Source organism: Mesitornis unicolor, unplaced genomic scaffold, assembly GCF_000695765.1.
Source record: "Mesitornis unicolor isolate BGI_N332 unplaced genomic scaffold, ASM69576v1 scaffold45495, whole genome shotgun sequence".
Taxonomy (NCBI): domain Eukaryota; kingdom Metazoa; phylum Chordata; class Aves; order Mesitornithiformes; family Mesitornithidae; genus Mesitornis; species Mesitornis unicolor.
Window position 1 is genome coordinate 7,286 of NW_010184305.1, and position 14,037 is coordinate 21,322.

Sequence of the window (14,037 nt, forward strand, 5' to 3'; positions counted from 1 at the left end):
TTAAACTGGAAAAGGGTAGATTTAGACTAGATACTAGGAGGAAATTCTTTACTGTGAGGGCAGTGAGAGACTGGAAGAGGTTACCCAGGGAAGTTGTGGATGCCCCCTCCCTGGAAGTGTTCAAGGCCAGGCTGGATGGGGCTTTGGACAACCTGGTCTGGTGGGAGGTGTCCCTGCCTGTGGCAGGGGGTTGGACTGGATGAGCTTTAAGGTCCCTTCCAACCCAAACCATTCTATGATTCTATGAAACAGTGTTTCTTTCCCTTCCCTTCTCCCTCAGCTTGTGTTTTCATCTGTATCACAGTAGATCTTTGCTTGTTACCACTTCCCAGACAAAGTTGACTGTTTTCCCATTTTTTTTGGGTCCTGCTTGATGCCCAAGCCCACCCTTGACACATTCGTACCCAAGCAACTCTCTTAGAATACTTTTTCTAAAGTTTTTGCTGAACTAGAAATAAACATTGGAAAGAAGTTTCAGAACAGTCTGAGGGTGTATTATCTTTAATACTGAAGAAGCCAACTTGTCCTCATTGCTACAGTATTTGGTTCTGCTAACCTCTCTAGCCCTTTTCCATTCTCTCCTAAACATGTGGATTATTCTCTGTGCATGGGTAGAGGCAGTGTGTATTACAACAGTATGTAATTTATGAATAGAAATGTATGTGCTGGTATTGCCTTTTTCTTTGTAAGTTAGTCTGTGGTAAGTTAGGCCTACATAGACAAGAGGATTTGGTTCGCCTGTGTTTAAAGTACAGAGAGCTGCAGCAACTAGAAACACTGCATACTTTTATTTAGAATTTTTTTTTTGCAAGATTGTGTTTAATATTCCTTAAACAGCTTAATAAATGTAAGCAAATGTAAGGAGTAAAGCTCCTATTTCTGTGTCTTTTAAAAAATGTTAATATCCAGAGTTGTGAAGCTCTAAACTGCTCTTTGTCGTTATTGCTGCTGTGGCCTGTTAGTTGTGTTTTAGGACCATTGCTTGGTAAAACAAAGACTAGGGAGCAACTGTTTGAGGTGTGTGCACCTGCACATACCCTGAGCTTCTCTCCAATGTCTCGAGATTGTTTAAGGCAAAGTTATGAGAGGTGGTTTTATCACCATGTCACAGATGCACAGATAACATCAAGAGAAAGATGTGAGAATCTGAAGAAACTCTTCCAACCTGGGTCCTGGTTTGGGAACCTGTGAACATTGCAGTGAATGAGTAGCTTAAGGACTTTAATAGGACAGCAGAGAGTAAGGGCAGCTCATAGGAAATTACTGAGCCAAATCCTCTGTCTGCCTAAAGGGCACTGCCAGATTCTTGCCCTCTAGGTGCATGTAGTTCATGTATTAAAGGGTGAAGTCTGTCATATTCCAGATTTACAAAGAGGAGAAAGTGTATAGGCTTTGTTCTGTGAGCAAATGACTCAGTATGTTATGACTTAAAATACTAAGGAGTGGGAAGTCCTATGCTTTTCCTTCACTTTTTTCTGTGACTCTGTTTACTGATTTGCTTCTAGGTGTGTGGAAGTCTTTTACATTTACTTCCGTGCTGGCAGAGTTGAAGAGCCCTATGTCAGCATCACGAAAAAGAGGCAGATGCCCAAGGATGGGTACTCGGAAGAAGTCGAGAAAGAAGTGGGCCAGGCTGAAGGCAAGCTGTGTACGCACAGGTCTGCATTCAGCAGGGCATCGGTGATCCAGGCGTTCCTCGGCTCAGCGCCCCAGCTCACACTCCAGCTTTACATCTGTGTTCTGCAGCAGGAGATCACGGCTGCCAGAAGTAGGTAGAGCGGCTGTTATCACCTCTGTATTTTGGTGGGAGGGAGAGGAGAAGGGTCAGTAGTCAGGTGTAGCTGCCCTGGGCAAGAACCAAATATAAAGCAATGGGTTTCATCTCCCTGATGGCTTTTGATGGTGATGTTGCTCTCAAGTTTATCTTTACCATCATGTTTTAGGTTATGATGCTTCCTGTAGCATACTTGGGTTGCTGTAAAAACATTAATTTGATAAGTGGTCATAATGGCATGAAAAGGAGGCAGCTGGAGGGATTAAGCTGTCTTCAAAAGAGCAAAAAAATTACCTCTGTTCCATTTTGGTTTTTGAGCAAACATTCTGGAAAATTCCTTGGGGTACAGTGCAGAGCGTGTTTTGCCATGCTGCCTTAAGGAAGGTGTACTTTCTGGAATACAGTTTCAAATATGGACTGAGGATGTCAACTGTCTTTACTTATGCCAGACTGAATTTGGAATCAGAAGGCAGGACTCAGTAAGCTGGTATGCAAATGTGGCTATCTCATCTGCGGACCCAGGCTACTAAGTCTTCACCAAGCAGTGCTGCACCACATAGACTTACCAAGACACATCTCTCTTATCATGGGACTCTGCATCTTGTTCCATGATGTGCTCCAGCTCCTTGAAAAAATAAATCTTGATTTGCTGGCTGGCTGCTAAATGAAGAACCTACTCCAGCTGGTTGTAAAACACCCAGCTTTTCAGTGTAAGAAAGAAGGACTTTGGCACCTGTGTGAACTGGAGGTGTATTTCCACTGAAATGCAGAATAGCCCTTGTTTTGTCTCTGAAGCCTTTAGAGGCCAAGGATCTTTATCAGCTTCACAGCTAGGGAGGCTGAGGTTAGGGTGACATGTTACGAATCTGAATGCTTTCTTCAGTTCTGGTGCCATGGTCGGCAGTGTACCAAGGTAAGGAACTAAGATTTTTGGAGAAACCTTTATGATAAATAACATCAGGGTTCTCCCCCCAACTCAGAGAATGGGAAACTTCAGTATACGAAAAGCCAAGTCAGCACATAAGGATATTACAACCGACTGAGGTCTTGCTGTTTGTTTAAGGTCTTTCAACTTACTTGAAAGACATTGCTCGTGACAGTTTCTGAGTACTTCACGGCTAAGGTAGGCTGTTTAAATAACCATGGCATCTGTGACATGGGATGAGAACAAAGCAGCTGAATCCTTTGTTGAGTGGTGCAATTAGCAAAATTTCCAATCACTTCACTGCAGATGGCATTTGCTTGAGGAAGGTCACCTTTTTATTGTATTTCTTCTATTACTGGTGTTGACCTTACTGGTCATGATTGTCAAGGAGAAGCTCTATGTTCCAGATGATTAGAGAATTTAATATTTAATAATGATTTGTAATGTCCTGTTACTTCTGACTTTTATCAGGCTCTGCTGAGAGAAATTCTGAATCGCAGACTGATAAGTGACCTTCTGTGGGTGAAGTTAAACATCCAGAGATAAGCTGGCTCACCAGGGAGCAAAGCTAACCCACTAGCAAATGCTGTAGTCATCTCTTGTCTTCCAGGAGCTATCTCCATAGCAGGTGTAATTCTAAATTATAGAAATTAAAAGAAAAAACAAAAGTGTTTTTTGGTTTTGTTTGGGGTTTTTTTTGTTCTTTCTTTCTTAATCATCGATTTAGGAACAATGGCAATGTCTATTAGAGCTCATTAATCTGAAAAACAGAGTCCCAGCCATATTCCTCTTGTATGTATTTAACCTTCTGAAATATTGAAACTTTCTGGGATCTCTTTAGCCAGCTTATTTCTGCAGTGGAACCTTTTGTCCGTCAGTATTATTCAGCCTCCAAAGTAAACAGGAATGATGCATAACACGGCTTCAGCTTGTTGTCAGTTATGTGTACGTGGGGATTCTCATGTATAGGGACATGACTTCAACCTGTTGATTCAGAAATATTGCCCAAGTATTTTAACAGCCAGTCCAGCTCTTCTTCCGCACTTAAGATGTCTTCAATTTCCCTATTCTTTGACACTTGTCTTCCAAAGTGCATGCTCTTTTCCATTTGTCTCCATTATAATTATCACTGTTGCCATCTTGTATTTTGATTTCCACATTTTTTTTCTTGTCTCCACAGCAGTCTTTTATTTTTCTGGATTCCTACACTACCCTGTCTGTTTTTCTCTGTAAACTCTGCTTGGTCAATATCACCTGTGAACCTGAAGCTGTTTACCATCAGGCTACATTTGTCCCTTTCAGAACTGTTTGAACATTATTGCTTCTAATACTGAATTGAACAGTTCTGAAAAGAGCATGCATCCTTGTCTAGCCCTTTGTCAACCAGAGCCATGCTGCATCTTTCTTGTGTATTTCGTGGCATTCATTATTTTCTTTGGATGTTTTCTTCTGAATGATCAGATTCTTGCCAGTGTCTGGAATTCTCTGAAATTGTCATTTCACTGTTTGCCAAGAATGTAAGATCAAGAGAACTAAAGAGAGTTGCAAAAACAGGACAAAGCCTCTAGGCTAGTGATGAAAGACAATGGTGACTGCTTAGCATGAAATATGTAGAAATGTTGTTGGATGAATTGCAAGGTTGGACACGCACATGTAATAGCCTAGTCTGAGTCCTAGGTCTAGACATTTGGCTCTTTCTTTGGTTACAGCGTAACTGAGAAGGAGTTCCTAATGTGTTACTGTACAGATGCCCAATCTGACTTTGTAATTGCCACTCCCAGAACATATGCTGAAGGATGCACATTTGGGTGTCACCCTGTACTAAATGCTTCAGCATCTGTCAGTATCGTGCATTGTCTTGGAGCCAGCTCTAACCTTGCTTCGAAGCCTGACTGACATCAGGCTCAGGTCCATTTACCAACTGCTGGGCAGCTATCAGCACCTCTTCACGTGGGTAGAACCACCTGCAGAAGCACAAGGCCAGGAGGTGCCAAAAAGACCTGAGTTAGCACTAATGACAAAAACAGGTATCTGGAGATGAGGGATGTGCAACTTGACCCCTTACTGTTGAAAAAGGGCCAGTTCTCAGTGTGCAGCTTTTTAAGTGTTCCTTACAATGACAAAATAATCTCAAAAGGCAGATTTCATACTATTTAAAAATAAAATTATTCTGCTGAAAAAGGTAGGTTGTTTTGTTTGGTTTTGGTTTTGTTTGTTTGTTTGGGGGGTTGGTTTGTTTTTCGTTTTTATTTTTAAATGAAAATTTGTAACAGTGACTGCCATCTACAAGAACAGAAGCTTTGGGTTTGTGATTTTTACTTTTTTTTTTACTTGCTGGTGTTTGCGGTGTCACTTTCCTAATGTTTATGAGCTGTGCTTTGTAGGTGGTCTTACCAGATATCTTAAGATGCTTCTACAGTTGCTTTCTCTCAACTCATTAAGCTCTGACCACAGAATACTTTTCTTATTGTTTGAACACCATACTTTGAGTACTTTTTGAGTATTAATAGATGTTTTTAAGTGTTAAAATCATGTCTTGAGGCAAAAAAATATTTCGTGTTTTGCCCAAAGTAACAAAATAAGTGCCCTTATTTTTTCAAGGGTTCTGATTATCTTTTTAGAAAACTATAATATATATAATAGACAACTTGCAATTCTTCAGCTGAGTGTAAGATTTCAGTAGAGTAGGTATTTGTGATGTAGCTCATCTAGAGCAGAATTCACTTTCTTAGAAATTTCTGAAGTGAGAAAGCCCAGGTCTTTAAAAGACTTGAGGCATAATAAAAAAAACCCAACAAAGTAAAACTGCCTCTCTGAATGACTTTGCGAATGTGCACCTCTGATTTGTAAGAGAAGTACAGCCTTCTGGCAGTAGGCAGGATGGAGAGAGATGCCACCTTCATGAGGACTGTTAGGAGATTTGGGACTATTCCAGGGGTTGGTACTTTGCCTTTTAAGTTTTTGCTTCATTGCCAGCTCAGGATAAGTAAAAGCAACAATAACATTACCCTCCCACATTTCCCTTTGTGGTTGCTTCAAACCATCTTTCTCAGACTTAAAAGTGATGTTTGAGTGAAGGTTTGGTGGCAGTACTGAGCTTTGGGAAAGGAGCAGGACTGGACTACTGTCAGCATGACCTGGTTTCTGTCAATGGAGAAATGCCTCTTTCGAAAACTTGAGTTTTTAAGACAAGCTTGAGATTAAGATAGAATCCCTTTAATTAAAATGGGATAATAAGATGAATGTCTCAGCTTATCAAAGCAGAGAGCAAGCAGAGTTTCAGGATAGCAGCACCCTGCCCCCAGTGGATAGCCTTTTTTGTTTCTTTAACTCTGAAAACATTTTTTTTGCTTCATTAATTGGAAGTTATTTGTTCTTTCACAATTCTAGAGCTGACTCAAGACTACAGGAAAGATTTTTGTAAAGAGCCACAGGATATCAAGCGGTATTCTTGACTGCACCCATTTGCTCTTCTGCTTTCAGGCGGTGTTTTTCTAAGATACCATGTTTAAAAATTCTCAGGTCGAGTACAGTGCTGTAAGAAAGATGTTTAAAAACACTTATTAAAATATGCACCACCAAACTGGCATGTACAAAATCATCATATAAAATGGCAATTGTTTTCCAGCTTACTAAATTCTATTGGAAAATTAGATAGAAAAGATTAATTAATTATTTTCCAAAGTAATTCAGAGGTGATTGAGGATCAGAGTGGAAGAGAGGTTAGCTAAAGTAGAGGTTAGCTATGATAGAGAAAATCCTGTTAGGAAGTTTTTAGATATCTAAAATATGCTTGTTTCTTTCAAAGTCATGCTCAGAAATTAATAAATAACCAGAAAAAATTATATTCGTGGCTATGTAGCTACAGCAAAGCAGGGAATCCAGTTCATTTGTAGGATATTTACTTATAAATCAATTGAAGGCTGCGGAAAGCACTGGTTGCTAACCGCTGCAAAAGTAATTGACATAATCAAGAATTCCCAAATCTGATTATTTTTTTAATCTGATGGAATATATTGCCCTGTAGCATGACAAGTTAGCTTGCTTAGTTTCATGGAAACTCTAAAAGAAACAACCAAATAAACTTTACTGTGCTTCACTCATTTGCTTCTGAAGTGTTCCTTGCATGGACAAAATGCTAAGATTGAAACTAAAAGTATCAGTTGGGGGTGACTAGAATTAGTCCCCTAAATCAGCCTTTCAGCATGCTGGTAAACATTGTGAAGAAATGTGCAAATGCTAACAAAACTGAGTAGTTAGCGTTTCTAAACATCACGGTACTTCTCTATGAATGCTTATTCTATGCATCCAGAGTTCTTATACTTTGGTATCTACTTAAGGAAGCAAGACAAGACTCTCTCCTGCAGTGCCAGAAAGCTTTTCCCTGCTGCTTCTAGAGGGGAAGCCAGGTAACAACTGGCCTCTGCTTTCACTTTCTGCAGAATTTAAATGCTGTGAAATCTTCACTTAAGGGATTCTAGGTAGATGGGAAACACTGAAAGTTGATCTGAATTTAAAGACATTTTTAAAAGAAGTGGTGTTTTTAAATGCATGATATAGATGTGTATAAGGAAAACACGTATAAGAAAACAGTGTAGACAGGTGAGCAAATCTCTGTCTATACAGGCAGAAAAATTGCAGATGGTTCTGGCTTTAAATTACTTTGACTTTCAGTTTTGAACTCTGTCTCAGAACACTTTTGTGAGCTTAGTCAATTTTCTCCAACATGGAACTTCACAAGAAATGAGGTGTCTGCATGCCCAAGTAAGTCCAAAATTTCAGCTTCTGTTTCACAGCTCTTCATCCATACAGAGGGGTAGTAGCACCCCTGTGCCTTGTGGAGTACTGTGGGAGTTTGAGAGCAGCTTGGATGCTATTATGGTTGAGCTGTTTAATTACCAAAGACAGTGTATGTATGAACAGCCCTGGGCAAGGGGAGGAGGGAGAGACACTCAAGACTGTTAAGTGCTATTTTGTCTTTCTAGCTACTTGAAAAAATAATAAATAGGGACCAAAATAGGAGGTAGGGTTAGAGTAAGAACCCAGAAGTGCAGATGAGGAATGTGTTGTTTGGTTGGTTTTATGTTTGGGTTTTTTTTGTCATTTCACTCTTCTGGGAATCCCCAGGAGTGCTGTGAAGACAACTACATCTTTGCACTACTCTGATGCAATGTCTTTAACTTCTGCTAAACTGAAGGCCCTGATTTCTTTTCTCTTTGTAGGTACTTGTATGGTCCTTTCTCTCCTGTCAATTGTGTATGGCGCCTTACGCTGCAACATCCTAGCTATTAAGATTAAGTATGATGATTATGATGTCAGCGTGAAACCAGCTGCCTACCTCTGCATATTCATGTGGAGAAGCTTTGAGATTGCTACGCGAGTTACGGTGTTGGTCCTTTTCAGTTCAGTCCTTCAAATCTGGATTCTCCCTGTTGTGCTCGTGAATTTCTTTGGTTTTTTCTTCTACCCGTGGATTCTCTTCTGGCACAGTAAGTCCCCATTTCCCGAGAACATAGAGAAGGCATTGAGCAGGGTTGGTACTACCATCGTTTTGTGCCTTCTCACCTTCCTGTACGCTGGCATTAACATGTTCTGCTGGTCGGCAGTACAGGTGAAGCTCAATGATCCCGACTTAATTAACAAATCCCAAAATTGGTACCGCCTGACTGTGTATTACATGCTGCGATTCATTGAGAATGCATTCCTCCTGCTGATGTGGTACATCTATAAGACTGATATCTATCTGTATGTCTGCGCCCCGTTATTGGTCTTGCAGCTCCTGATAGGTTACTGCATGGCTGTCCTCTTCATGTTGGTGTTCTACCAGTTCTGCCACCCATGCAAAAAGCTTTTCTCATCCAGCATTTCTGAAGGCTTGTTGTCCTGTTTCAAGTTCCTTTGCTTTATTTGCGAGCCTCCCAAATCCACTGTACTGACAGACAAGGCAGAGGTGAAATCTGAAAATACTGATGAAGCATGGAGCAGTAGCAAGACAATAGATTCTCAAAAGGGGAATCCTCATCAAAGTGCTTCTTGCAACGCCTAATACAACTGGAAGCAAGTAGGTGCCTTTGGAAGGTGGCAGATCACCTCCCGGGAATGTTTGATATCTTGGACATTGTGTCTTGTGGATGGGGTTTCTTTCTTGCAGGTGTAGCACTGCATGATGACTGACAAGACAACCTTTGTGGAAAACTTAGTGTATGAGTATGTGTATCTGTGGGTGTTTGTGTACAGAGAGCAATCATTGTTTGTAGACTTCTATTTCAGAGGTTTTTTGCACATAGGTTTATTATCACATGCTTATTTTGAAATCATTATAGGAGACATCCTTCAAAAACTGACCTGATGCTCATTTTACTCAGGAAATCTGAGGATGGGAGGAAATGCATTTTATTTCAGATAGGATGTCATTATGGCATGCCACCCTAGCATGGAAACAGAGCATAGACCTGTGGTCTGCTTTGATCAAATTGCCAACTTTTTTATACTCTAATCCATGTAATAAGATCATACTTCTCTCTGTGGTATAAGAATTGGACTTCTGCAATGCACTGTAGTCTAGGTTGCCAAGAAACAGCCAGTTAGCCAGCACTGATACTGAAATGTGACTGTTAGTGAGAATGGACAGAGGGGTTATTGGCTTTGCACTGTTTTATCCTTCATATTTGCTGCTTGATAGTAAGGGAAATAAATGTAACACATCAGTTGTGGTGTTCTGGAATAGCTAATTTTTCTGACATTATCATTTATCTAATACTTCATTTGTGATGTTCTGGTATTAGGGTGGTGTTCACTTTATGTAACTTTAAATTTCTAGAAGTTGGGCAGACAGTATGAACTAGTCATGTAGGTGCTCTCCGGAGCATGAGACATGTAATTACAGGGAGTAATTCAACCATCTTAAAGTGTCCTCTAAGGCAGTGGATGTGATTCATTCTCTGGAGACCTATTACTGATATTTAACCAGATGCCTTGACAATTAGTTTTTACTATCCCTCTCCCTTTTAGATGGCTGAAGTTAAAGAGATGAGCACTACCCTGATTGTCATGGGGTTGGCATTGCACCAAGCAGGCAACTCAGTGACTTTTTATGTGAGGATAGGAGAAGCTGAGTCCTTCTTTTTGAGACTGTGGTATGTTATGGTTAGTTTAATGACAGTAGTTCAAAACCCTCCAACGTCTTTACCTCACAAGTATCCCAGGATTGAAATCTGAAAGAAGAAACGGAAGTCATTGACTTTTTCTTCTATGCACTATATCACCACAAATAAAAGTGTTTCTGTATTTTTCAAGTTGCTGAGAAAGCTTTAGCAGATGAGCACCCAGTAATTTAGTAGAAACACACAAAAACTATCTTTTTGAAAATTAAGTGAAAGCTTTTTGCACTTTGTTTGCTTGGCACCTTGCATTTCTTCTGAGTATTATACATTATGGCTGCTAGTGGAAACAAGTAATTCATGTCTCCAAGCATCTCCTAGGATCCGAAGCTTAGCCTCTATCCTGTCGTCCTGTAGGATGTAACATTCTTCAGTAGGGATGACATCAGCATCATTGTATTAGAAGTAAAGAAGTTTGTGTCTAAGGTCATTTATCATGAAATGTGTCACATACAGTGCTGCAAAAAGCTAAGCTGTTTTTATTTTTTTCTTTACTGCACTGTAAATTAATGTCTTCATAGTTCAGTTTTATAATGGAGTTATGGTCTGTGTGGTATGTGTCTGTAGATCTCATTAAATTTATTGGTGGATGGTAATGGGAATTTTTGGCCTGAGCTTACCATGAGAATGTATCTCACTTATCTGGGGAAGACACGAAATGTCTCAGTTCTAATTTCTCTCTCTTAGGAGTATAGAATAGTGAAGTGACTCCTTGAAGACAGTGCAGTATTTCTCTGTACTTCTGTATGTAGAAGTACAGTATAGTATTTCTCTATACTTTTCTAGATGTAGAAGAGTATTTCTTTTTTTTTTTTTTCAGTAGTAAGTTAAAGGAGCAAGTGATAATGTAACCTTTTCTTCCAAAGCTGCAGAGTTCAGCATACAGACCCAGACTTTCAGGTGTTCTTAGCTAAAACTGAATATCTGACTTTACAGTTGGATACTCACCAATAATCAGGGAATTATGGTTGTTGCCTGTCTACAGATGTATCTAGCTCTGAAATGTTAGTCTCTGGGAAAAAAGTGGCTTCATATGTAGAAGTACTTCATATCTAAAGAGAGAGCTCTCAGATCCTTAAGGCATACTTTGGACTTTTTGGACTGTTAGTGAGAGTACTGTTGTGATTTTGCTATTTGGAAACAGTGGAAGCTTCACAAACCTCAGCCAGTGAAATGCTTGTGCTACAGTGAAGTCAACAGTAGGGGAGTTACACAGCCAGGAGTCCAGTGTGTATACACAGTAAGTACCATGGAACTTCCCATACCAATGATGAAGACTACTGTATATGCATATTTTTAGAGTGTGCCATATTACTTCCTATTTTCATACCAATCTCCTGAAGTGCATGCATAGAGCACTGAATATTTAAATCACTGTTGTGAGAGAAAAAAAAATTGTATGGGTCATATTATTGTCATATGGGTTTGCCTTAGTTGTGCAGACTAACCAAATACAGTTTAAACACTCCCTGAATATGAGGGCTGTTGCTTTTGCTGTGCCTCATGTCACCACAGCATGGAGTGAGATTAACCAACAGAACTGCTGTTCTGTGTATGTTTTGATCTAGATGTGCTGGCATTGCTGATAGAAAGAGGGTATGAGAGGGAGTCATAGAGACACAGATACTCTGTTAAGACCAGTGTTTTAAAGGACAGGCTTATTTTTGTAAAGTGTCCTATAATGCTAAGAGAGGCAGTTTTTTTTCTCAGGATAATGACAGTCTAGACAGTGTTGTTACCAGTACACTCAGTGGCTGCACTGAGAGGATGGTATCGGTTAGGAAGGATGTACGTGTGTGAATGACTGATCTCTTGCTGTGAGTTTACTGCAGTTTTAGTCTCCTCTGTGAATGTTAAAGGTGTATGTGTTCAATGGAAGGGTATAGGGCTGTTAAAAACTGTACTCGCTTGAGTAGTCCTGAGTCACACAAAGGATTGCTCAATAAGGATTATTCACGTGTAAGAGTATGCAAGATGTGATCCATAGGTTTTCTTTTACACTTGTAAAACAACACAAATTAAAACGTTTAAACAATCCCTTAAGTTGTGTTGGTATTGGTTCTTAGTCTGCTGCTTTCAGAAATCCAAGGTAAAGGTTGTAGAGCACACTGTCATCTGTTACCACGCAGTAGAAGAAATGTTTTCAAGGAGACCTGACAGAAGAATAGTCTCTGATTGGTTTGGGAGTTCCTTACCTCCAGCCAGCGGTGCTTCCAGTGCTGCTTAGCTGGTTGGGGTCTCCACGGAAAATTTTGTCAGAGGCAGGCAGTTTAAGAGACCAGTGTTACACAAAACAAGATCACTATAGGTTATTTGTTGTCAGGGTGAGAATATTTCATTAACTTACATTGGGAATCAGAAAGAAATCATTACTTTATAAAGGTCTCATAACTTTTTCCTGCACACTTGTTTGATGCTCATCTGGATTTACCATGTGCTTGTCTCTGACCTCCGGAATAGCCTGTAATATCCACACTGAGGACTACTGTGGAGGCACACGAATGCATAAAAGCTTTGTAACATGTTTAAGTGCCTGTAAATTTATATATATATATAATATGTATGTATTTTTAAAATCTAAATGTAAATAGTTACATTGTAACAAATTGCAACGTGTGCACATCACTTAAATGAGGAACAGTGAGAAAGGATTTTAGAAGGCCTGGTAGTGATGGGCACCATTAGCTGCTGGTTAGCACTGCACTCCCTAGAACTTAGAAAGTAATTAACCTTTTCTTACAGATGTTATTTTTAGTTTCAAGGGATGATTTTTAAATGAATAGCCAGCATTTTTTTTTAAAACAACTGTAGATTAAAACCTTAATGAAAAATTTTAGATAAAGGCACAATGTTGATAACTTCTGTTTTCAACATAATTTCCGTAAGAAAAACATAGATGACCACACTCTGTCAGCCCACTTCTCCCCCATACATATCAAACTCATGGGGTACTCTAAAACTAAATTTTTCTGGAGGCAGATATCTGAGGAAATAAAACAGATTTATACAAGCTTTGTGAAGACTATCAGCTCCCAGGAGGAAAGGATGCAAACAGATACAATGATGCTACTGATAAGAAACGTTTCAGCTTGAGCTGAAACTTGGACCTTCTTGCTGACGTCTTAGCAAGCCAAGCAATCAGCACACTTTAGGTGTTTTAAAGCTGTGTATCAATCAACGAGCCATGTACCTGCTGCCTCTTGCCCTTGGCACGAAAGAGGACTAGAAGTTGTGGGGATGAAGAGATACAGAGAAGAGGAGGAGGAGGAGAGCATCATAAAGTCATGGGCGGTAATAGGAGTCACTCCAGTTTAAAGGATGCAGTATGGACTCTACAGCACATAATACTTTCTGTATTGTTCCAGTGATTGCAGAACAACTTATTTAAAAAGACAGGGTTTTCTAAGACTTGAAAAATGCATGACAACTAAAATGAACCCTTTTTAAAAAAAAATTATTATTTGCTAGCCAGTCTGCAGCCTGGCTCAGAATTGGTGAATACTTGGGGTTGGTAAACTGTGATCTAATTAAAAAAAAAAAAGGAGGATGTTTTTCTAATTCCTCAGTAGTTCCTGTGTTTTTTCCCATAGCAACTGATAATATCTAGTCTAAAGCTATAAACCATTTTCTGTTTATTTCCTGCCAATTTGAAAGGTGTATGTACCAAAGAAAAGGGAATTTTGAACTGAGATATTTGCAAGCCAGACATCATAGTGGATATTTATGATCGTATATTTTGAAATGCAGTTGAGGTGACTGCCTCTAGTCACTCAGGAATCAGCACAAGAACGTGAATATATAGTAATTAGAGATGGTAAGTTTGATTCACTGGAGACATAAGACTTGAAAAGTAAGAGGTGTTAGTATTATGTAATTTCTTTACTGACCAATAAAAATAAGTACAATAAAACTGTTGGGTCTCAGATTCTCCCTAAAACTAATGTCAAACTGAAAGATAATTGCTTCCAAATGACAATGTGAAAGCTTACTGAATCTCTCCCTTGAATGACCAACAACTTCATATCCTGGAAAAAAAATAACAGTTTTATCCTTTTTTGGGTCATAAGGAAAATCTTTCTACTGAAATTAATTTTTACAGCAATGATGAGTGTTTGTATTCAGGTATGAAAATTTTGCCTTTCAGTTGTGAAATTCACAGAATCACAGAACGTTAGGGA

General features: G+C 39.4%; 1 protein-coding gene across 1 annotated transcript; it reads left to right on the forward strand.

Moving 5' to 3' along the window:
• Positions 1 to 1,505: 1,505 nt before the first annotated feature.
• LOC104535247 (membrane transport protein XK-like) lies at positions 1,506 to 9,403 on the forward strand (the record flags this gene model as incomplete). The annotated part of the gene is made up of 2 exons (XM_010184423.1): positions 1,506 to 1,768; positions 7,922 to 9,403. Coding segments are annotated over 2 exons (1,087 nt in total), but the record flags the coding sequence as incomplete, so codon positions are not given.
• Between the last annotated feature and the right edge of the window lie 4,634 nt (positions 9,404 to 14,037).